This window comes from Triturus cristatus, chromosome 9 (assembly GCF_964204655.1).
Source record: "Triturus cristatus chromosome 9, aTriCri1.1, whole genome shotgun sequence".
Lineage (NCBI taxonomy): Eukaryota > Metazoa > Chordata > Amphibia > Caudata > Salamandridae > Triturus > Triturus cristatus.
This window is the reverse complement of record NC_140592.1, coordinates 331,145,288-331,171,890: the sequence shown is the minus strand read 5'-3', so window position 1 is coordinate 331,171,890 and position 26,603 is coordinate 331,145,288. Positions and strand designations below refer to the sequence as shown.

At 43.0% G+C, this 26,603-nt stretch overlaps 1 protein-coding gene across 4 annotated transcripts in view; it reads right to left on the bottom strand.

Annotated features, from left to right (window-relative positions):
- Positions 1-26,603, bottom strand: part of MST1R (macrophage stimulating 1 receptor) — a 391,011-nt gene that overhangs the window by 30,379 nt on the left and 334,029 nt on the right. For all 4 annotated transcript variants that reach the window (XM_085625073.1, XM_085625074.1, XM_085625072.1 and 1 more), the window contains exons 14-16: positions 13,224-13,310; positions 12,708-12,908; positions 10,653-10,733 (exon numbers count right to left, since the gene is read on the bottom strand). In XM_085625073.1, coding sequence (XP_085481199.1) covers positions 10,653-10,733; positions 12,708-12,908; positions 13,224-13,310 — 369 coding nt within the window. The remainder of the gene's footprint in view (positions 1-10,652; positions 10,734-12,707; positions 12,909-13,223; positions 13,311-26,603) is intronic.

Below are 26,603 nucleotides of genomic sequence, written 5' to 3'. Positions count from 1 at the left end.
TCCAGAACTTATGGGCCTAGCCCTATCACCCATGTCCTGCAAAACACGAAAGGCACAAAAACAACTACTGGTTTATATAATATCTGTATATGGTTTATAAATATTCCCATGCATATTTTCGAAATCCACTTAAAAGCACTACCAATCACTTGCCCAAAAGTATGCCAGAACTTGAGTCACAATAGTTAATGAATCCGGTTCTAAAACAAATGCGGGGAAAAAGCTTGAATGGATTTAGGAATTTAAAATTGCTTCAGTATTTTTGTGAGGAGATTTATGTATAGTCGAAATGTTGACAGTAGATAATTTTGAGGCAATTGTTTTTTCAGGTCATGCTACTTTAGTCTATGTTTTCGTTTAAAATTCGGTGTATTGCTTTCCAAAGATAAAGATTGTTTTGTGGTGGTAAAAATATACCAAATCAGACCCTCCTCTGTGCCATCATGAGAAAATCTCTACCCCATAATCGCAAAATCCATAATGTTAAAAAAAATTAAAGCAATAACCACACATTTTGAGGGGTGTGAAAGAATGGATTGGACGTGACCTACACAGGTATGTGGGGTAAGGGGTGGAAAAAGGTGTAGTGGGATTTACCAATCAAAATAAAAGTATAGCTGGCGATAACCATAATTGGAAATGAAAACAAATGTAACAATGGTATCTTCAAAATTGGGTAAAGGTAATGGGGCTCTTAGCAACACCTCCCTCAATTTTCCACATACGTCCTCACCTCCTCCTTTTACTCCCCTTATCTGTGACTGAATGTATGTGTAATGCTGCACAAGAACAACTGCTGTCCTGTGTAATTGTATGGCTCCATGGATGATGCTCCACGTATCTGCCATACGCACAATTTACCATGTAATTCACTTATTTACCTATAAATGCCTCTGGTAAAATAACCAATAATATCGCTCACAGATGCTCACTGTCAGAAGTGAAACAAAAGAACATGACATTCTGGAGACTTCACTGGCCGATGCCAGCCTTTTTCCTCTTAAAATATCGAGTTACAAGAAGATGCAAAGTCGTTAAGGTAACTAAGTAAAAATGTGCAAATTCGAAGCCATCCCCCCATATCTTTCTGCTAGAAGTCATGCTTCAGCATCGCCCCAAGTGCACAATGACAAGCTTAAAGCACATCTGAGTCACACGCCACACCAGCATTCTTCCACCACCCAGACCACCCTTTAACAATACTCACCCAACCATGCATAACAACTCGACTATCTGGAGTGCAAACTACGCCTTGCAAGGGGATGCACTAAGATAAAGCAATACAATAATTCAAACTACTCCAGTACCAATATCATACTTCTATTTTATGTAAATACAATGCTTGCATTCCTATTTCTTCCCAAAAACATAAGAACCTTACATTTTTCATAGAAAAAACTTTCTTAAATAAACCCTAAATGTTTGCTTTACACACTGTCCACACTTCATCTGAAGCAGAATGATCAGTCAGGGTAAAGTGCAGTACAGAAACTGACTTAACATACATATGTCTTCCACAACCACTACGCTTCATGGTAATAAATCAAGTACTGACTGTGTGTGATTCAGTCCTGGAATCATGATTCCAATCTGAAAATGAAATGCTTTGTGGAAAGCTCCTTAGCTGTTTGGAGAGTAATGGAATTGGTTTCCAGAAGGCGCAGTTCTATTAAATCCACTTTCTGCATTTCAGTTCGTCTGTTCAATTTGCCACAAACAAACATTTCTATAAATCAAAGCCGCAACGGTTTTAATAATGCACCGAGGACACGTCTGTAAACAGGCTCACATGCGTGTCAAGGGAAATTGAGAAGCAGGCATGAAGCGACGCAGAGTGGATGAATGCGTGGATGAAGGGCAGGGTCCTCGTCAGAAATAAATTCCAGGACACGCCAAGACCAGTGGCGTAACAAGGGCCCCCGCAGTGCGGGGAGAGGGCTGGTGTGGGGGAGGGGGGGGGGTCTAACCTCAGCGCAGCTCCCTGGCCTGAGAGCTCCCGAGTGAGTCCTGAAAGGTGGGTGGGGGGCTCCATGTACTTTGGAGGGGGGGGGGGGGCTCAACTTTCGTTACGCCACTAGCCAAGGCCATGGAAGTAGGACTATAGATTAGCAACGAGTGCGAGCAGAGATGGACAAGCGCATTTGGACATCAAAGACACACGGTCCGAGCACAGACAGTTTTTAGGTCTCGGCTCGAAGGCTGCGCTTGCGCAGTCTCGATCCGAGATTTAATGACTTGGAGAAGAGGGGCTTGAACCCGCCCCTCTTCTCCCCTGCTCTCCATTGGCTGGCCTCTTGAATGCTGGCCAGCCATTGGAGAAGATGTCCGTCACTCCGAACAGGCCCCGTCCTTTTCGGATTCGGGGGCGTGTTTTTTTCAAGAAGTCTAATTATCTCCTCCAGCCAATGGCAAGAGGAGAGTAAAGGAAAACACGCCCCCGAATTCGAAACCGCCACTGCGTTTCTCCGAGGCATTTCTGCTTCGCCTCGGAGAAAGGCGGTGGTGTTGATGGCATCATCCCCTGCTCCTCGATCTAAACACGGTCCCTCAAAGGGGCCCTTCAGATGCCCTTGTTAATGCTTGTACACAGCAAAACAAAACAAAATTAAATAACTGATAATAGGTTCCTGTCGGCCCGAGTAACGCATTTCTCCGCCCACCTCTTGCGCCACGTTCTCCGTGTTCTCATGAACTCCCTTCCTTCGGTTTCCCTTGCGCGCTGGACACAGTTAAGCTGTGCGCAGGGACTAGAGGCGCAGATGTTCGTCCGCAGCGCGCTCCCTTACAGACCTGCAATGCTGGGCTCCCAGCAGCTGTGCGGCCATTTGCCGCCCAAAGTGGCGGTGTAAGGCAGGAGCCAAGCATGAATATTCATGAAGCGGAGGAGGCCGCGTGTGCGTGTCTCTGCGCACGAGGACTGGGGGTGTTGGCACACAGGAGAGACAGCTGCACCAGCCTCTACAACACACACGCGGAGCGCGGGGGCCGCAGCTGTTGATGCACGGACGCGAGCTCTCGAGCCGGGGTAGGCAAACAGGCGGAGCGACAGACGGCCGCCATACCGGCCAGCCGGTCGCTTGAACATGCGCACGGCGCTCCAGGAACTACTCTACATTTTTATAAAAAAAAGAAATACAGTTTACTCTTTTTGAAGAACTACGCTGACTCAGCCATTTTTTTTGCGTTTGAGCTGTCTAAAGGTAATATACACATACAACTTTAAATGTAACCTAATGAATGCAGACAGGACAAGTCGTAAACAGCAATTACCTCAGTTTTCCGACTTGTGCCGTCAAAAGTTCTTTCATGAGCCTGCTGGACTACTCTGTGTGACGTCTATGTTCTAGGAGGAAGTAACCCTGTATTCTCCAGTGTTGAAATTTAAGGGTTACAGGCAGGGCTTTAAGTGGGATGAAAGATTGGGCGTGGGGGGGGGGGGGGTTTCAAAGGGGCGTTGTCAATGTAAGTAAGGGCGTGGCTTAAAACACTTAAGCTAAACAGCTGTGCTTAGAATAGTGTGCCGCCCAACTTGCATTTTGATGATTTATTGCTAATCTCGTCACAGGTGCTGGAAGGTTTGTGGAAGCCACTGTGTGTGTGGCTCTGTGTATGTGGCTCTGTGTGTGTGGCTCTATGCGCGGTGGCTCTGTCTGTGTGTGGGTAACTGTGTGTGTAGGTGGCTCTGTGGGTGGCTCTATTTGTGTGTGGGTTGCTTTATGTGAGTGGCTCTGTGTGTGTGGGTGGCTCTGTGTGTGTGGGTGGCTCTGTGTGCGGGAGGCTGTGTGTGTGTGGCTCTGTGTGTGAGTGCAAATGCAAAAGGTCTCGCATTTGAGAGTGATTAAGCTATTGACATTGTAAATAACAATGCCGTTTCTTTAAATGTTTTAAAAACAAAAACAAAAATAATGTCATGAGCAATGCCAATAGCTCTAACTTTACCAATGCCGAGACCATTGCATTGTAAATGCTTGTTTAAAAGAGGCCTCGGAACGGGTCTCTATCGGGCCCTGTTTTGTGTCCTGGCACAGGCGGTCCATGTTTTTTCTTGTAGTGACAGCAGGCACATGGATGTGCGCGTGCTCACACTGCGCACTTCTCACTAGTGGAGAAGTTACGGCATGACGTCATGCCAGGTGAGCGTTGTAGGGGAAGGGAAATCCTTTAAAGAGAGTAATTTTCGCTCTGGATTTCTTTTCTATTTTTGAAACTCAGGAGCAGCAACATTGTCCTGGTGTCACCAGGGCTTTAAGTGGAAGCTTTTTCAATATTATAGACAAGCCATAGTTGCTGCTTATTTAGCTTATGCAACTAACTACCATTCACAAAGCCATTAGCCCTGGCTTGTTGTAGGTATGATGTTACTTGTATTATATATCTGGATGCAATGACAGAAGCAGCAAAATACAAGTCAGGCGGCACACTATGCTAAGCACAGATTTTTAGATACAGTGTTTAAGCCACGCCTCTAATTACATTGACCACGTCCCTTTGAGAGACTCCCACCAGTTTATTCATCCCACTTAAAGCCCTGTCTAACGCTTACTATACTATTCACCAGTTTTATAAAGCGCGTGACTACCTGAAAACAGGCTGCCCAGCGCTATCAAAGAAGTTAGAGAGAGCATGGAAACTGAAAGAAACTAAGAAAAGCTAAATCTTTAATTTGTTCCTGAGAATCAAGAAATTGTCCTCCATCCTAAGGTTAATGGGCAGAGCATTCCAAAGCTTGGGTGCAAGGTGAGTTGTAAAGTGTGATATAGCCATTTCAAAAGCAACACATTTTATACGTGTATCTTGTGGTAATCACACTGTGAAACTAAAGAATGTGTTCCATTTTAAATTTGACAATGATTGTCTGACTTAAAACATGGTTAGACTCGAGAAGCTGGGCCATGTGCATCTCCTGAACCAGTGATACCCTCAAACAAGACCTCTTGTGTACAGGCTCCCCCCAGTCCATTATTTTATCAATTTCTCACATGGTCTCTATGGCACAGAACAATGCATTTTGGCAACAATTGCATAAATATGTATAAGATACAGTGTTCATGTACTACGACATGCTCTCTCAGAACGACATTGAGAAACAATCATTAGCAAAGTCAATATGTCTCACCTATGCATTGTGTAATCTAAAGTGCCAGCATCCAATTAACATATGAAATGGATTTTCTTTTTTAGTTCTTGTACAGTCTCCATTCTCCTATTGTAAATTATTCTTCTCTGTACACTGATCGCCACCATCGTCCAACAGCACGGCCTCAGCATATTCTCCTACGCCGACACCCAGCTCATCCTCTCCCTCACCTAGGACCCCACAACCACCAGACTCAACTTCCAGGAAGGAATGCAGGAGGTCGCAGCCTGGATGAGCAACAGCTGCCTAAAACTCAACTTGGAGAAGGCAGAAGTCCTCGTCCTTGGAACCACCCCCTCGGCATGAAACAAAACCTGGTGGCCCACCGCGCTTGGCAGCCCACCAACTCCCACAGACCACGCCAAGAACCTCGACATCATACTAGACTCCTCCCTCTCCATGAATCGACAGGTAAACACCATCACGTCCAGTTCCTTCAACACCCTTTGCATCCTCTGTAAGACCTCCAAATGGATCCCCCCCGAGGCAAGGAAGACAAGTCACCCACGCACTCATCACCAGCAGGCTGGACTACGGAAACGCCCTCTACGCAGGCATCAACAAGTCCCTACTCCGCAAGCTCCAGATAATACAGAATACCGCTGCGAGACTCATCCTTGGGATCCCTCGACATGAACACCTCAGACAACACCTGTGCAAGCTCCACTGTCTCCCCGTCGAGAATAGAGTCACCTTCAAGATACTCACCCACGCCTACAAATGCCTACACAACACCGGACCCCAATACCTCAATGGCAGAATCACCCTCCACGTACACAAATGAAACCTCCGCTCCACCAACCTCTTCCTTGCCAAAACCCAGTGCATCCGCAGAGCAGGGGGAAGATCCTTCTCCTACATCGTGGTCAAGACCTGGAACGAGTTCCCCGCCGACATCAGACGTGCCCCCTACCTGAACACCTTCAGGATGGATCTGAAGACCTGGCTCTTCGAATGAAACGGACCTGCTGACCCCCTCCCCCCAGCACCTTGAGAACCTCAAGGGTGAGTAGTGCGCTTATAATTTCCCTGATTGATTGATTGATTGATTGATTGATTGATTTGGAAATTTGATTGTTCGCTAACATCCATTTATCTCATTGTGAACATATATTTTATACTCAACTTAAATATCCTATTGTAGGCCTTATGTCATGAGCAAAATGCACCGACACCCGAATCTCGGATGTGGCATGTACTATTGCAAGAATCCAAAAATGTCAATAGGCGAGTTTCTGAATGAGTGGGATGTCCCAATTTTGCTTAGATGAGTCCTGGGTTACAGTTAAAAGAATTGAAGGTTAGCAAGATGTAGCCATCAGAAACACAGTGTCTTTATGAACCACTCTGTCACTAATGTATGGTCTTGCAGAACTCCCAGTATGCAGCATCACTTATCTAGGACGAGGAATGGGAAAATACATGAAATGATTTACCATGCTGCAAGATAGTTATAATTACTTGCCTAGAAGAATGGTGCCCTCCAATACTCTATCACAAGAAACACTATGCAAAGAATGGCAATGCCCCTCTGGACACTAGGCTTTATTCTTAAAGTTTTTTGAGGATCTATGATTAACTGGTGTGCTCAAACAAAAAATTTGTACTAAAGTCCTATTTCAAAGTCCCAGAAATTGCAGATTTAACCTTTGCAAATGGAATTTGGCAATATTGATTCTATAGTACTGATTCCAGTCTGCGGAATTTGCACATTCAAAAATCTACATTGAGAGGCAGGTTTTTTAGCATTTCTGGATCATAGGCACTGGAAGTAGGGTTGCGGGAAGTGCTACAGACCACCAAAATAACCATGCTGAAGGTCAGAAGGTGACTGAGCTATAAAGATCCCTGCCAAATTTTGTTTTTATTTTGTCACTTTTACTGTGATTTCAAAGACAAGTGTTAAATGCCAGGATATGTCTTCTGACAAATTGCTGTTTATTCTTTTAACCTGAAGTTGGTGATTTACTTTTCTTTCTCTGACTGCAAAGTGAGAGGATTTTGTATAGTGAAGTATGTGAAAATATTGCTGGGGTATAGGAACTGAGAAAGGAAAGGGTGTAGAATGTCAATTAATTCTAACACACAACAAAATTAACAGTACAATTATTTCAACATTTATCAGCAGTCAGAAAAGCACAAATGCAGCACATTTTTGGTTTTTTTGCAATTCTGAAGTGCGATGGAAACAAAGATTTTAATAATATCAAAACAAGACACTTTATTTGGTGATGCACAAATCATAAACACATGCAGACATCCGACACATTATCTATCCTGTGTGCCCTATATATAGTTTTATCTGTAAAACTGTGCCTCTCTGCAAATTTCTTGGTCAATTAAACGGGATAAATTGTTGTCTGACAGTGCACTATTGCACCATGCTTTAGTAATATATATTCGACAGTGTGCTCCAAAGTGCACCACATGCTACACATCACACGTTTACACCTCCTCTGCTGAATGGGTGTAGCTCACTTGTTCTTTGTGTGACTCTTGTATTTTTCAGAATCCGTATTACTTCAGTGAAGTAACATTTATGGTAGCATCCCTACTTTTAAATGTGTTCCTACACCACTATTGTGGGTAAGTCAACCTGTAATTGTAGGTGCACAGGACAAAACCTTATGTTAATGGTGATCGACCAACAATCCAAAAGAGAACCCATCAGATTTTTTTTTTATTGCAAATTGTGCGTACAGTGTCATCTTTAAGTTTGACATTTATAAAACACAAGATAGACCACAAAAGGTATGTCTTGATACTGACTCTATTAGGAACACAAAGGTAAGGTTTGAGGGGTTGCCCTGGATTTTAAGTGAGAAGAGTGCCGTCTTTAGAGATTTTTGGTACTTAAGGTAATCTTTTATGGCTTTTAGTTCCAGTGTGTGGTCTTTCCGCATTTGATGGTATGATCTAATCCCATTGCACATGAACTACATAAGGGTTAGTACACCATGAGAATCATCTTGCACCTAAAGTAGTGTGCATCAAAAATAATGTGGTCAACAGATTAATAATGCCATCTTCAAAGAATTTTTTGAAAGCGAAGTTCATTTAACTGGGAAAGCAGGAAGAACTGCTACCTGGTCATGGTGAGGTTAGAGGGAGGATAAGAAAGGCTATTGTGGGTCTTGCATGAGAGACCACAGAGAAAAGAAGGGTCCCTGCCCTAGGGTAGGAGGCTTAGCATTTACATTTGAAGAGAGTGTAACCCTTGTGTCTGGCTGACTAGAAAACATAACATGGAGTAATGTCAGAAAGGCATGAGACGGCACTTCTGAGATTTTAACGGCATAGAGAGTGGGAGGGACCTCCGTGGGATGGGAAATCTACAATATATCCTCAAAGGGTGAGGCGAGAAGAGTCACTGATGGAAAGCAAAGGGGAGAAGGAAAATGCACCTAGATTCGATCTGAAAAAGGGGGAAGAAGTTGATTAATGAGGAACTGGAAGGGTGAGATATTTAAGATGGGGTAAAGCAAAACCCCCGGGGAGAGGGAAAAGGATTATAAAAACAAAATTATTCAACTGTAGGAGGTGTAATCAAAATTAAGAACTGTCTTAAACTTAGGAAAACATTAAATGACCTGTTAAAAGACAACACAAATTTGTATCAGTCTAAAATGGCAACACTACAGAATAAAGTACACTTTGAATGTACTGAATTTCAGCTTCATTTTGGTGAACAGCGAATAAGAAGGGTGGATATCAGGGTGTACAAGAAGCTGTTTATCGAGAGGGTATTCATTAGATACTGCTGCTCAGGAACTTCATTATATATCTTTCTTATTTTGCACTTTCTGATACTGCAAAAATGTTGGCGGCCAAAGCCAGGGGTAAAAAAAGTCGTCTTTGATTTCAACTATTAATTTAGGTTTTGGGCCTTTCTACTGAGAGTACATGCCAAAACGTCAGTAGTGTACAGATGAAATAATTAGGTTTTTAGATCTGCAGCTTGTTGGATAATGGGTGATCTGGATTGAGAAGCAGGAAAGGTCTAACAAGTGGATGGCACTGCAGATTGTGGGAAAAAGTTTAAATTATCACAATTAGACAACTACATTTGAATTAAGTAGAACATCTCTAAAGGGGCTTAAATGGTCTCAGGCATATCGCTGGCTTGCTGCAAGGAAATATTTCTCCTGTGGGTGTGGAGTTTGTTGTTAAAATTGTTTCAACCGTTTAAGGCAGCAGGTTTAGGATTACACTGCACAGCGTCACTGTATTGAATCTGGGGAAAAGTGTTAAATGGCGTCTCACTTTGAGTTTCAGTATTGCGTCCACATGGGGTGGAATGACTGAAAAGAATGGCAAGATTGGGATCAACTCTGTTGGATTCAATCCAAAATTGGTTGTCTAAAACGTTGACACAAATGTCTTAATTGTTGCTAGTAATAAAAGGATTTTCATACAAGTCACAAAACATGTAGATTTATTCCCAAGATATATTTATAAACAGCAGAGCACAACACTTAGGACTCAGGCCATTGAGACTCTAAAGTCACCTTCTAAGAAGGCTGCAAGTGTATCCCTAGACTGGAAATGATATCTAGAGGTTGTGGAATTAGGTACAAGTGGAAATAGTCTCAACTGATTAAGACAAACAGTAAATGCACTAACAGGCTATTGGTGGACAGGTGAGTGAGTGTGTGCATTAGTGAGTCAGTGACCATTTGCACAGAGTAAGCCTAACTTTCTACAGCCAGGCAATCGGGAAACCATTCTGTAAGAATGTTGAGAACTTGGCAGAGTTTACACTACTATTCTTCAATAACTGACATTAATTTGGCTAAAAGTATGGCATTTGAAAGGTCAAGTGTTAATTATTTTCTGAGAAAAAATATCAAAATATCAGTAGTTTTAAAAAGAGATAAAAATAAGGGGCTAAAAGTATAATCATTAACTACCAATCCCTTGAAGCAAAATGAATAGAGCACATCTAAAATTGTATAAACTCAAGAAGTGTTCTAGTGTCCAGTAATCCATCTGTGATCGCAGGACATGGATGGCTGCTGAGGAGGGAAATTAGCGGTGAAGCAGGTGTTGGAATTTTATAAACCTATTAATGGTAGCAGACATGTACCATGGCCATCCTTCCACATCACATTATCTTATCATGGTTCTTTAAATTTCAGCCTCAACATTGCAAGATAATTATAGAAAGTGACTATGCACATTAACTCTGTATTATGAAAGCAACTTTCCCTTTCCTTTGGTGCAATTCAACTGCTCTCAGCATTGAGAGTCTCACGATATAAACCTTGATAGTAATGTCAGGGCCAAAGTGAAAACAATATGAACCATGAAAATTGAGGTGAATTTTAATATCCATTAAGTTATGGTTCCTAAACCCATCACATAACTTATTTATAGACCATTAAAATGTGGCTTACAGTATATGGCATTAAATAATTACTACAAGCAGACTGTTCTGCAATGGTGAACAACCTGTGACCCAGTGTTCACTAACAGAACAAATAAAAAAAGAAACTCCAAGCCATGGCAAACTTACTGTTTAACGATTTGACAGCACAGTGGACTTCTTTCTGGGATGCATCGATGTACGTACCATGATAAACACTCCCAAAATGACCTACAAAAATGACCAGTGGTTAGTCAATGAACATATTATGCTTCCTTTCAGTTACAATTGATATTAAGACAATCGCTCTTGCAAATAAATGCACAAAACTATTATCTGCAAGCTCTTTCTGGAATTATAATATCCTGAAGATCAGTAAGCCACAACAGGTGTTACCTACACACTCCAGCAATCGCCAGAGATACTTTAAATGACACTCTTCTTTTTTAATATACTTTTATTAATATGTGGAGGAATGTGGAAGAATAAGGATGCTCTTAAGACACACTGCAACCTTGCCCATACACTTCTTAAATGCAATATCTTCAAATGCACTTAAAGGCACCTAACAATTCACTGCCGGGTGAACCGGGATGGATAAGATTGCTCTCTGATTTCTTTGGAACTTTTTTGCCCCCACTGATTTTCTATGGTGATGTTGCTGCCTCGACACAGTACATCCTCCCTAAACCGATGCTGTGCTTGCACAGAGGTTGTACGTATTTGGTGCTCAGATGATTATTAAAACTGTGTGGAGTTGGAATCCAATGCATGCTATTGAGTATGCAACATCATTTGTACTTCAAAAGGGAAAGACTTAAAAGAGTCAGCCTAAGAAGCAGGTTAAGGGTGAATATTTCAAGTGACACTTATTGCTCCATGTGTCTTTTTGATGAGACCAGGGAAGGAATCGACCAAAAACTGGTCCAATATACCCCATTGTGCATGTGAGGTGTCCTTAACATACATTAATAAATGTAGATATCCCTAAAACAATCTAGATAGAGCTATACTTCGGCACACCATGTATACTTTTATTCTTCCTTTCATGGGTATACTTCATTCCTGGTCTACATCCAAAACTTGTACGAACCAGTCATGGTTAGGTTTCACAAGTAAGAAATGATTCATCCAGTTCTAGGGGTTGTATTGAGCATTCACTTTAGTGTTGGATGTAAGTCTAGCATAATCCTTTCCCTCGTACCCTTTTGTTGTCTTAAGTATGGAATGGAACGTTTCCGTCCCAGATTTCCTTGCCATGTCTGCACGGTGCAAAGCTGCACCAGAAACACCCTGCTGACGAGAATCTCTCTTTTCAATGATAAAGTCACTAAGTTCAGCGATAGGAGCAGGTGGACCCCACGCAGCACAAATTCCTCCGTCTCAGGGAGAGAATTAATCTCCACAAACTAAGGACCTTGTAAGCATGAGTCAACTGCACAACGTTCTAACTCAAATTGTCCATTGTATGAAGCAATATGAATGCACAGAATTGATTCAACAGAAAATAAAATGTGTTCAAGTACTGCATACAAAAGAATATAAAGAGTTGGAATACACTGCTAAATGTCTATTTGTCAGCCATATTTTCGCTATTCTCATATGAACTGCTGGAAAAGACAGAATAAAAAAAAATCTATAAAATTCCCTTCATACAGTTTTTGTAAAATGCAATCAAGTTGTTTTGTATGAATGAGTTAAATCAATTTAACTAGTCACAACTTGTGTGTGTCAGCTGTAATGAGCATGCTGAGAAACATTAGGAGAGCACTGTCAAACCTAAGTTTCTCAAACCCTCAAAAGAAGTTAAATTTAAGTTTCAACAAAAGACTTTTGTTCATTCTGAGGTTTTGGAATAAAGTTTAAGGGAGTTATACAACTTTATGTGATGAGTGGAAGAAACTCCAATCACGACAATAATATGATCTCACAACTACAATTGGATCCATACATGTACATGAAGATTGTTGTAGGTAATAGAGCACAAATATGAAATACATAGTTATGAGCCAATGAAATACGGACTAAAATGGATCCTTTATATAAACATTATCAGTGAAAGACAGAGTCAACCCTTGGAAAAGAAGTACAACAAAAAGAAACTAAAAAGTTCTAGAAAGTATGAATTCTTTGCTGTGAAACCTATTGCAATTTTGAAACTCTCTAGGATGCTACCATCTTCCCTTCCCCAATCCTGAAACCTACCCTTGCCGATTATCTGGTCTCGGTGCATGATCAGCCGCTCCTCAGGAATTAGCACGTCCTTCACCTCCTCCAGCAGGTCTGGACCTAGGTTGTCCAGAAGGCTGGTTGGCATCGCCAGCAGCTGCATAGTGGAGCCACCACTGCTGCCTGTGTAATCCACACCCCTGAAAACCAATGCCCCAGAGCCACTATTTGGGGTATCTGTCGAGGGGAAAGAAATCCAAAAACTGCTATTAGGCAACTAAATATTCAGTTAAGATGTTAAATAATATACACAAAGGCAAGATTTTTCCGATGTTTAAGAGGTTGCCTGAGAAGATTCTCAACGACAGAGCACAAAGCTCAAATTGAATCCTTGAGTGCAGACGACAACCAGTGTAAGTTCAAGAAAACAGTAGGTCACCCAGCAAGGTAAATGTGAGGCAATCCCCAAGCAACTCCTCACTCTGCAAAACAGAGAAAACTACTGTTTCTGTAATAAATTAAATGGCTAGATTCTGGAGTGTGTTTACTTACAGGATTCTCTATAGTCGCCGGTCAGAGGGCTTATAAGAACTCCATCGACTGTCCTACTGCTCACAAGCCGTTCCAAGTGCAGTGTAGCTGAAAATTCACACAATGAAAACAGCTAAGTTAGGCAATATTCATTCAGCAATACAAAAGGACAGAGCAAAAGATGTCAGTGTGAGAAGAGACAATATGAGCAAGAAAGAAGTCCGTGGACTAGAAAAGGAATTCAGACAAGAAAAGGTCAAAGGAGAGATATTGACAAATGATGATGATTAAAAAGTCTGCTCACTCAAGCATGGCAGCCATCTAGGAGTTGAATTTTGTGACAGTAGAAAAATCATTGAAAGATGGCCACCAGGCATACACCAGCATGCACACACACACACACACACACACACACTAGGGACCACCTTTCACTGATGTTTGCCATAATCTATGGCAAAAATGAACAAGCATTGACAAAGCCAATACCTATACATCCCTTTGTCACAGGTGAGACCAACTGATTCTGCCAATGCTTGTTATACTGGGTTCGGCATACTAATGTTTGAGATTTCAGTCTACCAGTGGGATAGCTCAAGTATTAGCTCTGTCAAATGTTAACTCCAATGCATTGCTCTGTGTGAGAAATTGAGTTGTTGGTTGGGGGGATGGGGTGAAACTCTACTCAAGTAACAGCCACAGTCCTGGTCAGGATGAACCACAGAAAGTCACTAAATTAACTTGTGGTTAACCCTCTTGTAGCTTGGCAAGATAGCAGTTAGGCTTAACTTAGAAGTAATGTGTAAAGTAGTTATGAAGCGTTTAAACAGCAATAAAGTAAAACACAGCACAAGGTATGTCCCACACCAATTTAGAAGAATTGATTGAAATGTAATTATTTGACACCAAAACTACAAAAATCCAATCAGCAGAACTGGAGGTAAGCAATTTCAAAGATTTAAAGTAAGTATAGCTCCAAAAAGCACAAAGTGCCACCCGCGGTTATCTGGTCGATGCCACTGGGTGAAAGTCACAAGTTCAGGCCGCCCGCGATGGAGAGTGGACCGGATACAGGGACCAGCTTAGTCCTGCTGAAAAAAATACCTTCTAAAGCCTACCACGAAGACTTCTGGAGGAGGCCGCGAGGAGCAGGGAGAGCATCGTAGATGGTCATCACTGTAGCATGAAGAGCATGCTGGGCTTCGCGGGCGGTCGTCCATGTAGTGTAAAGATCCTGACTGGCGTCGCAGTCGGTCGTTGCTGTAAATTCATGTTGGCGGTCACCACAGGTTGTCGTTGCTCTAGCACGAAGTGCAGAACCTGTGTTGCCGGTCGTTATGGCAGACGCTACAGTGCGAAGACTAAGGTTCACCGGAGCTTTGCTTTAGAGGACGGCGAGTGCTGGAAGATCTTGGCGCAACCAGGCCCACTTGCGGACAATAAAAGCCCAAAAATTAAGGGTCTCTACTTTCTGAGTCAGAGGAGTGCTCTCTGATGCCCGCCAAATACCTGGGCAGGCACCTCAGGCAGTTAAAGTTACAGGTCTAGGTAGCAGGACAGCTGGGCAGATGCATGGAGGCCTCTGGTGGTTGTTATGTCCCTGTAACTCAGAACAAGAGATCAGTCAGCTGACCCTTGGAGTCATATGGAGTCCCTTGGAGCCTTGGATGAAGAGAGCAGGTCTAGTCTTCCTTCTCAGTAACAGGGCAGGCCTCAAGGAGCAGGGTGCCCTTCTGTAGTATCCACAGGTCCAGGCTGAGAGCCCATTCTTATAACTGGTGTCCACTTTGAACTGGAAGAAGCTTCTGGAGTTTTCTCCCTACAGTGGTGTCTGGGATTTCCTGACTCTCTGCCCTGGTCCCAGCCTGTCTAGAGGCACAAAAGGCTAGTGTGAAGTAATTTGCTTTGTGCTGAAGTAGTCCCATTGAAGTGCAAGTGTGGTAGGTGACAGCTCCACCCCTCGATGCTGCAAATACCCAGTCACCCTTTGTGATACTGTCTGGAAGCAGTACACAAAGGCCAACTACACCTAATCATGTGACCTTAAACTTAAAAGTACATGTCCAACTTTGTAAATACAATGCACCCTGCTCAAAGGGCAGTTTAGGGCCTACCCTAATGTGTGACTTATATGTATTAAAAAGGAAGGTTTAGGCCTTGCAAAAAGTTTCTTTTGCCAGGTCAAAATGGCAGTTTTAAAACCGCACACACAGGCTACAATAGCATATCTGAGACATGTTTACAAAGGCTGCTTGAGTGGGTGGCAAACAAAGTGCTGCAGGCCCACTAACAGCATTTAATTGACATGCCCTGGGTACATGTAGTACCACTTTACTAGGGATTTACAAGTATTAAATGCGCCAGTTGAGTGTACATCAATTCTATCCCGTTCAAAGGAGAGTGCACAAGCACTTTAGAACTGCTAAGAAGTGGTAAAGTCCTAAAATCCAACATAAACGGGTTCAGACAATAAGAGGGGTGAAGCCAAAACGTTTGAGGGTGACACTGCAGAGAGGGCCAGGTTCAACCCTCTGTGGCTGACCCTCTTAACGACAGTGACTGAAAGATCGTTGGCCTAGTTTGCTAATGGCAGATTATTATTATATTTGACCACAATTTTTGTTCTTTACAACAACTTTAAGCAATCCAATATTATTAGCAGCTTATTTTGCTTAGCACCTAATAAATCACTAGTTATTCCCATCTATGTATAGTTCATAAATACTTCCTGTTGGACCTGGCCCTTTTTGCAGGGTTATTCCCAAACATTGTGCCTTCTTCCTCCTATTTTGTCTGACGTTTTTTTTCGCTTTAGGCACTTTACCACTGCTAACCAGTGCTAAAGTGCATATGCTCGCTGTATAAATTGTATTGGCAATTGGTTTCTCCATGATTGATAATCTGATTTACTAGTAAATCCCTAGTACAATGCACCATGTGTGGCCAGGGCTTGTAAATCAAATGCTACTTGTTGGCCTGCAGCACTGATTGTACCACCCACATGAGTAGCCTTACAAACATGTCTCAGACCTACCACGGAAGCGTCTGCTTGTGCAGTTTTAACATGCCAGTGCACCCACTTTCCTGGCCCAAACTTTTATTACATGTTTAAGGCACCCCACACCCCTAAGGTATGCCAAAGGCAGCCCTATGGGCAGTGTGCCATGTATTTAAAAGGTAGGACATGTACTGGTGTGTTTTACATGTTCTGACAGTGAAATACTACTACTTTTGTTTTACACTATTGCAAGACTATTTCTCCCATAGTGTGGCATGGGGATTGTCTTGAAATATATTCTAAGTGTAATGCCCCATTGGGAGTAGATAGAAATGTGGAGTTTGGGGTCTCATGACCCACAATTTAAAAGTACATATTTTGGTGAAGTTGGTTTTTAAATTGCATGTTTGAAAATGCCACTGTTAGAAAGTGGGCATTTTCTTGCTTAACCATTGTGTGGCTCTGCCAGTCTGTAGAATCCACGTTTGAGTTAGGATGACACTTGAGCTATCGTGCACGCACTCAAGCCAGTCACGCAAATGGAGCTGAGGTGTGCCTTGCCTATCCTGATGGGCTTTCACCAGGCTGATGTGCCTTCCTGAGCTAGAGTGGTGGGAGGAGTTGTCACTGACACCTGAATAGGGCTGTGCCTGTCCTTACACAAAGCGGTCTCCAACTCCATGTAGTGTGTCTGGAGCTCGGTCAGGGAAAGACAGGGCCTTGTGCATTACAAAGACTTTCCTTTAAAATTAGCCTACTTCAAAGGCAGGAAGGGGTATAAGTATTGGACCTTTGGCGCGCTCAAATAAGAACACTCTGGACTAAGGACATTCTGCCAGGAAGAACAGTTGGATGCCATGGAAGGGACTGTCACGCACCCTGTTGCTTTGTTTTGCTGGTCTGCTACTTCTGTCTGGGAGTGAAAGGACTGGACTTTGTTTTCTGAATCCTGCTTCCAAGGTTCTCCAAGGGCTTGTGCATGCTTGTCTCCTTTTAAGCAGTCTTAAGGCCATCGAGGACTTTACCTGCATCAGCTAACAGCACCTAGACTTCCCTGCTGGGAGTCCTTTTTGCCAAGTGGTGCAAAATCCAGTTAATGGGCCTTTGGAATCATGTGGCTGGTGCTGCAACACTAGAAAGCAACATCAAGGCCGTCAGCAATGCCGCTACCTGTACCAGAGCAGAGATCATTGCTCATGAAGAGCACAATGCACTGCCCCAACTTAAACTGCAGCCCTGGTGTTGCAGACGACAGCAACTTATCAACATTGACTTATTGAGATCACCGCTCTTGAAGTGCACGATGCACTGCCCTGACTTGCACTGCATCCTCGACCTCTCCGGCGACAGCGCTTCGCACCGACGCCATGCCGCTGACTGCACAGAAGCAGAGGGCACCATTCATGAAGAGCACGAACCATCGCCCTGACGTACACCGCAGCCTTCATGCCCATCCACGCCAGCCCCTGACTGCATCTTTGAAGGAGTCAATACCCAATGTGGGTTCCCTCCCAAACTTATCGACACAGCACCGTCCCAAGGAACCGATGCCTCGCCACCAATGCCGCATCACCTCCCCTGCGTAGCAGTGAGAAACCAACAGCGCTCCGGCACCAGCAAAGCCTCACCTCCCAGATGCCGTGCAGCGTCTTTAGTTTCATCGTTTTCAAGGTACTCTTGCTGAGGCTCAGTGTGACTCCGTATCCAGCCCGTGCTTCTCGTGGTCAGAGCCAAACTGTTAGATTAGTACCTGTTGCAATGTTGAGATAGCCTCCGGTGGAGCTCTTGTTTTCTTGGAGCTATATTTATACAGTAATCTTCCTAAAAGTGATATCTTGACTTATGTATGTTGGATTTTGGTCGTTTTGGTCTTGTTTTATTCAGATATTGGCTATTTTTCGAACCTGGTGTGGACTCATTTTGTAGTGTTTTCACAATATTACTTTGTGTATGTACAAATGCTTTATTCATTGCCTGAAAGATAAGCCTGACTGCTCGTGCCTAGCTACCAAGGTGGTAAAGCAGGGGTTATCTTACTTGTATGGCTCCCTAATCCTGGCTAGAGTGAGGGGGGTCCCTACTTGGACAGGGTACAAAGCACTGCCAACTAGAGACTTCATTTCTAACACTTCCAGGGAACAGCTTGTGAGAAGTTGGCCTGGCATATGCTGTCCACTAGTTATAGTGGGCACCTTGCACCAGTCCAGACAACCCTTATTGATGATAGGTTAAAAGACAACCTTTATTGAAAGCTATCCTAGTGGTAGCTATGGAGAGCAGCCTTCAGGCTAAGTCTTAAAGGAGTGTAAAGCAGCTTGGTTTACCAGATTATAACCTCTTGAATTACTAAATGAAAGGAGAACCACACAAGGTATATATAAAATATATATATTTATTTCTAAACACTCACTACTAATCTCTTTATGAGATTAGAGTTCAAGATACACAATAATACAGTTCTAAAACGACAGTAAATAGCACAATATACAATGGGCCCTAGGGGCGGACCAAACCATATATTAAGAAATTGGTATAAGAACCACGATTTAACTAGACACAGTGTCTAGAGCACGTAGAATCGCTGGGACCCCAAGGAACCACCCAAGGTAGTGGCCCAGGAAACCCACGGGGGACACGTGCAGTGTGAGAACACAGGCGCAAGCCCCGTACTATTCTATGGGGAAATCACGGTGGGAATTTTAGAAGTTAAGGACACTTAGGAAAGGACTTTGAGCAAACCCCTTTAGACTTAGGGGGTTCTAGGGCCAGCACCCACGGGAGCACCGGAGTACTCGAGTTACCTCACCCAGGGAAGCCGGGTGCATAGGTGTCAAATGGTGTCGGGAATCGTCGTTGATTTCAATGGCGATCTGCTGCAAAGTGCTGCTGCCGGGAAGGAGAAAAGTGTCCGGTGTGATCCATGCCTGGATCGAAGATCAGAAGAACCTGAAAGCAGAGGGGACAGAGTCGGGGTCACTTGCCAGTGACAAGGGGCACGATAGACTAATGCCCACCGATGCCGGGTGTTTCAGATGCGAAGAGGTGAAGCTTGACTCTGCAGCCACGAGGACCAGGAGGCGTCGACGATGATCAGGAGATGGATTCAAGCTGTCCCATGAAGGATGTCGAGTGCTGCAGTGTCGGTGCCCGGATTGGACCCAACAAGCCTTGGCAACAGCAACCCACGCAGGAAGAGAAAAGATGCTTTGGTGCAGACAGGCAAGGTCCTGGGGACTCTCCAAGTGATGGAGAGTCAGGGCATGCCTGGAGCAACCAGGTAAGCCCAATTAAAGTTAAAGTTGCCTTCACAGGGACCCACCAGTCGACGGACCAGGGATCGCGAAGGGACCTCGAGAGAAAACACAAAGGGCCAGCTCACAGAACACTCGTGGAGTGTAGGCAGGCAATCTTCGGTGCAAATGCTGCTCGGGGTCAGGGCTACAAGTAATCCAAAGCTCAGCTGCAGGAGTCATTGGAAAGCTGATGCTTCGGCAAAGTGACGCTGTGTCCAGGGGTTCGGGTTGCACGGTCGCCACAAGGCATACGGGCCTCAGACTTGATGTGGGCACTGATCGACCTTTAAGACCACGGAAACCCACCTCCTGTGTTGCAAAATTGTTCGGAGTCCGGCGGGAGCTTCAGAGATGCAAACCGGTCAGATGAGTCTTTGGTGCCTGCCTTGCTGGGGAGTAACTCCTTTCATCCAAGGGAGATTCTTCAGTCACCTAGTTCAATGTAGATCAGCGAAGTTCCAGGATTCAGTATCAGAGTTTCATCCAGGTGTAATCTAAAGTCCTGCAGCCAGGGGTTCCTATTTTATACCCAAGGAAGGGGTGGGACAAACTGTGGGGACCCACCTATGGAAGGGTCAGGAAAGAGGGGTGGCTACACCCATTTCCTTTGCCCAGTTTCGCGCCAAAGCAGGGGCTGATAGCCCCTGCAACCAGTTTGAGCTGGACTATGCACAGGGACACCAAATGTGCCCCCAGTGCAGACTTCAAAGCACTCGTGGAGTGCACCCACCCAGCCCCAATACACTAAAGCCTGTCTGGGTGGTGGTGACACCTCCCCGTGACAGGAAACCTATTGTCCAGGCCTCCCCTGCAGCAGGAGGGCAGACTTGTGTCTGTGGTTGGCAGCATCCATTTTGTGATGCCAGGGCTCTGTTAGCTGGTACCGGATATACCGGTGCTGTCATGTCTCTCCCTCTAGAAGGGTGGGATCATACTCCCACACTGGTGTGGGGGTATGATTCCAAGGTGTTTGACACCAAACACAACATGTTTCCGTGCAGCCATCTCAAAGTTAGCATTTACCATTTGGTTATAATGCACTTAAGAGTATACATATATATTTTATTTAGCTCAAATGTATGATTATTTACATTGTAAAATCAAAACACATCATATGAGTCAAACAAATAAAATGACAGTACAATACATCATTTTTGAAATAAAATTGATTTAAAACAGTGAATATTTTGCCATATTAAAAACAATTCATAGGACAATTCAATAAAAATCGTTTGTTAAGGATGTAAGTTGATCACGGATGCATTTTTGATTAGTTTGGATCTTTTCCACCAAGCAAACAATAAGTATCTTGAGATTGCAAAGACCAACCAACTAGTGGAGTCAGACACAAAAATTCTTAGTGCATCATTTGGGCGTGTGAAGCTTAAGGAGCGACATACAGGCCAAATCCATTTTTTCCGATGATCAACATAAGACGGGCAAAAGAATAAAAAATGTATAAGAGTCTCAGGGGAATCTTGACAGGTGGGACATACTGGCAATATGGATGCGTTCTCCCAGATACTTCTTCTTGAATTTAGAGGCAATGAACAATACCTAAATTGGATATATAAGGCTCTTGCCTGGGGTGGTTCAATGACATCCATAAACGGCTCAAAACCAACATATCCTTTAAAAATCAAGAAAACTAGAGGTTAAAATGCCATGCGTGTGACTTTCTAAACTTTGACAATCTATGTACTTCCAGAACCTTTTTTTAAGTAGAGGAACCATTGATTTTCTAATGGACCCCGGGTCCGTCCATAAGGGCCCTAATCCTAGCCTTAGAAACCAATCCTTAATCCTATTAAGCCATTTAATGCGACCTGTTTGTCTTTGCAGAGTAATTAATTCTGCCAGGGCCTTCCTGAGCGGGACCAGAGTGTCACTAGTCCAAATCCTAACCCAGAACAGGAGTGTCCTAAGAATAGCAAAATGGCTGATAGGTCTAAGGCCAAGATCGAGTCTAAGTGGCAGGAGGGGAGTGTTTACAGGCAGGTTCAGTGTTACCCTAATACATTTATTTTCGGCAAGGACCATATCTTTCAAATTTTCCAGCCCCCATAACTCTGCCCCATAAAGGGCTGCACCTAAACCTTTTGCCCTATGGAGTTCTAGAATGGGGGAGAGTGGCCGGAACAGGGAAGTTCTAGCCCTTCGCACTATAGCACAATCGGCATGTTGGAGGGGCAAGGTGCTTTTTTCAATTTGTGGTGCCCAAGCCAGCTTATCACTGATACGTACACCTAGGTAGTCGAATGCCCTTACCTGCTCCAGGGCCTGACTTTGTAGCATTATTTTACCTTTGTGTGAATTGTATGGATTAAATGTCATATATTTGGTCTTTGAGCAATTTATGACTAACCCCCTGTCTTTGCAGGCTTTGTCAAATTTGTTCAGGAGGTTCTCAATCCCAATAGGTGTCCTGGCAATGAGAAGGGTATTATCCGCAAAAAGCAGACAGGGCAATACACTGCCTGCTAATTTCGGAGGATCACCACCACAATTAAACAACTCCCCTATCAACCCATTAATAAAAAGAGTGAACAATGTTGGGGCCAGAACACAGCCTACCCCGGAATAAAGGTTCCAAAGGCTGCAGAGGGGCTCTGCTCTTGCATGGGCACCATCTCACATAAAAGCCAGCACCCTGCCTTCAGGATTAGTAAGGCCTGCCATAGGGGTGACTGCTAGGTTTATATGTGCAGTGATATGGAGAGATATAGTGAACCTATATCTCAGTAAGGGGTGCATGCACCACCTTACCCAGGCTGCAGTAGCAGCCCTGTGGTGTCATTTAGGAAGACTTCCCAGGGGTGGCATAATACATGCTGCAGCCCCTGGTAGGCCTCTGGTGTACCTATGCCCTGGGTACATAGTATACCATATACAAGGGACTTATAAGGGTACCCCAGAATCCAATCTGCAGTGTACCTTAAGTACTGGTAATCAATTCAGAGAAGAGGCAACTAGGCTGGGGTCTTGGTCAGCAGGGCCCCAGCCAGACTAAAGTCGAAAAACAGTGAAACATCAGCAAAAAGTGGGGGTAATTATAAGAAGCAGCTCCTACTCTCCTACACAGCTTTATTGTGCTTTTAAGTGCTTTACTCGAAGTTCCGCAGAGATTACTGTAATAATGTGATAAAGGTTAAAGAAGCCTGTCCATGTGGTTTTTAATTTCAACATTTGGTTACAACTCTATGTTCTTGACAGGTCATGTGCAAAGCTAAGGTATTCGGTTACCATTAGGGGTTGTGACAAATTGGCGACCCTGAATGCCATTTAAGTACATAGATATAGCTGCAGTATATTGCTGACACTTGGCAAATTTATTCAGTACTTAGTGTACAAACACTGATGAATGTAACACTTCTAATGACCAACTAAATGTCACAGAGTAGCTTTACTAAACAATGTATAACCATACTTATTGTATCAAAATATACTATGCAATCACACAACTTGGCGGTGTATTAAGCGAAACAATTACAAGGTACTAGGCCCTGAGCTGGCCACATTATCACTTGCCACATACCAAATGCTGCTAAAAGGAACACTTTCAGGGTGCTGGTTGAGTCCAGTTTTTGGACAAGTATTAATTATGACATATAGGCTCAGATTGTGAGTGCCTCAGAGAAAGCTGCAATAGTTATTACACCCAATAAAGTCAGACATACATGGATCAGGATTTATTTACAGGGTGGTATAAATAGCATCAATTAGGAGTTTTGCACTAAAAAGGAGACAATGTGCTGATTTTGGTATTTTCTACACCAAAATTCACATGCCCGAGAATTTACCAGGCTACTTTCCCCACAGTAAATTTTAACCAATGTGACTACTGTACCTGGGGAAACTGTGGAGGTGCAGGGTATGTCACTAAACCCATAATTATGAATGATATGCACGGTAACAGAAGTTTAAAATGACCAGGACACTTGGTATTGGGCCTAAGAGTTATGTGGTAGGATAAGTAACTGGGTTCTAGTGGCAGAAGGGTACTGTTACTGCATTGTGATGTAGTATTATTTAAAAAGGTGCAGCTTTTCCTAAACTGGGGCATTGCTGGGGCGGTCCTAATGGATATGGGGTTGTTGTTCCGGTCACTTGTTGACTGTATGCTTGCTTTTGAAACTGTGCAGAACTCCAATGCAATGCATTAGGCTAGGTTTGCACTATACAAATGCCACATACACAAAAAAGTTTATCATATCGGCAATAGTGTTAAGGAACTATAAAAAATTAATCACTGCTTTATTCTTGATGGATGAAGAATTTGTAGAATTGGGGATGAAGATATTAGCAACTGTTTTCATAATCTTTGTAGTCCTCTTGTTGCTCCATCTCATTATCAAAGCCTGTATGTGACCCAGTAATGATGTTGCTGCAAATAGAGTATCCCCTACCCCTTTCCCCCTCAAGGTACCAGAGACTGATGAGAATTTTAATTATAAATCGGATTATTTATCACTGGAGTATGTTGGTGATTATCTGTTTCAGAAGCGTTATCGGTTATCTGTTCCAGAAGCAGAAATGGTCGGCCATAAGAGTTACAAAATGAAATTGGGCAAAAGGGAGGGAATGCAAGATTCATCATTTTGCCCTTGCTTAACCGTAACTGATACAAATATCTTTCTGCTCATGATTAATATGCCTTAAAGTCATGCAAGTCTATGATCTCTAACGGCTCGTTTTGATGCTTGGTGCTTTAAAAGTAGGGCTCCCGGTTTTATGGTATTGATTTTATATCTGTATGTATCCATATGTATTTTGGATTTTGTGGAAAAATGAAGCTGAAATTAGTATATTTTCACATTTATTTAACCGATAAATATGAACTCATGCTTGAATCTCTACCAGGTTTCAATGCTGTGAACACTCACAGAAGATAAATCAATGCACTTTTCTGAAAATATGCACATTTCAGTATCAACCTTGTCCATATCTACTGGTGTTAAAGCGTCTTTTCAAAAAATTCCTTTCTTTTTTATTCTCCTTACCTATCCATTCACACAGCTATTGGCCTGGCAGACAGTATTATGAATTTCTCAAAGAGCAACCCAATTTCCATTTTTATCCACATTCAAAAATAAATACAGACAAGAAAATAAATGTTTTCTGTCTGTATTTATCTGTAAAAATAGAAAACAGGGAGCCTTATTTAAAAGATACATTTCCGACTAGCTTGAGCAGCAGCAAGAGTTTGTGGGGCATATGTATCATTGTAGCAGTTTGCAAGTCCTTAATAGCGATTTTTAGCGAATTTCTATTAAGGACTCGCAAAATGCTATGTAGGTAGAAATTGCAATAATAATTGCGATTCCTACTTATTCCTTAATTGTGAATCGCAAATTGCGTTTCGCAATTAAGTAATCCCTTCCCATTCTTTTCAATGGGCCAAGAGGCCCATAGGAATGAGTGGGAATTGAACATTCAATTTCAAGGGCGCAAGGGTTCCAAAAGGACACCCTGTTGCACCCCTGAAATGTGCATGTGTGCACATGTGGCGCACATACATGCCTTAAGGGCATGTATGTGTGCCACATGGCACTTTGAAAAAAGCAAAAAAGTGCTTTTTTCGCGGAAATCGCAAATTAACACCAAATTGAAGTTGATGTTAATTTGCGATTCCTTACAGCAATATCGCAATTTGCGATGGCTACTCGAATAGCATTTGGGGGAAACGCAAATTGTGATTCTCTAAATGCATGCGCAAAATAGGGAATCGCAAATTATTTTGCAAGTAGGTTTTTCTTTACTACATTGCACGCAGCTAAATTGGGATCGCAAACGCAAAAATTCTGAGAATTTCAGCGCTTGCGATCGCAATTTAGCTTGATACATCTGGCCCTATATTTCTATATGTGTCTGAGGGTTGTCTGCGAACTTTTGCAGAACTTCAGAACCTTTCGCCCATGTAACTCCTTATTTTCAGTCTGATCACATGATATCCACTGCAGTCCTGTATAAAACATTCTTTTAGGTCTTGCCTCTGCTTGTGCAGCTGATGCTCATTTGAGGTGCTGCGGGACCACCTCATCGCCCATTTCAGTGACTCCCAGATAGATATGTGTTTTGTTAATTAACATTTTCAGATATCTAATTGCCGTGCGAGTAGATCCTATTTAACAGTAGGACTATAACCTGCTATTCCAAAACATGATAGATGATACAGAACACGTAAGGGGCCTAGAAGTAAGGTGGCAGGTGATATTTTAATGCTCAGTCATATCAAACCAACGAAGGACTCAGGTTGCACTTATTTTTGCAACAACTAATGTCACTATAGATATAGAAGAACAGCATAAACTGAACATCCTAATGCATGTTAAGTTAGTACATCAACATAAACAACTTTACATATTTAATTAAAATTACTTACTGTTGGAAGGAAACCAGGGCCAGACAGGCCTTTTATTCCACTGGGCATTTCTCACATGAGCTGGAGCCCTTGGGGATTGGTTTGAAAGGGCCAGGGCCACTCCAGGATGGATGGATGGATGGATGGATGGATGGATGGAGAGAGCTTGTGGGAAGAGACAAAGGGGCACGGCTAGGTTGAGCATTTTTGCTAGGCCTTCTTTTGTTTCCCAAGTCCAGCACTCAAGGTAACAAGATTACAAAAGAAATCTGCTCAAAGCAGCGCTGGGAGGGTCGTGGAGTGCATTTTTCACTTATAATTATTTCAAATGCAAAATAAGAACTGATTCTGCACAGTTTATGGTTGATGGACAGAAAATCGATTATAGATCATGAACAGGTAGTAAATTAATGTAACACTGAGCATCGGGGCTTTGGGCTACTATTTAGCAAGTCGGTTTTAGGTTTGTATTAGCAAATGGTATTGGTATACCATTTTTGACGATTCTAAACATATGTCTGTGTATGACCAACTGATATTTCTGTTCCCGCAACTGCCAGCATGTGATTGCTTTAGATTTTAACAGTATAGTTTTGATTCGTTTTTTCTTAAATTTGAAGAATAAAATAAAAACCAAATGATGCACAACTCTAATAAAGAAATAGCATTTTCTTTTCATGCTTATTTTACTTCTTTAGTAAAGGGGACATGCATAGATGGTAACAAAGTTCAAACTAAGTTAGTGGGGCAAA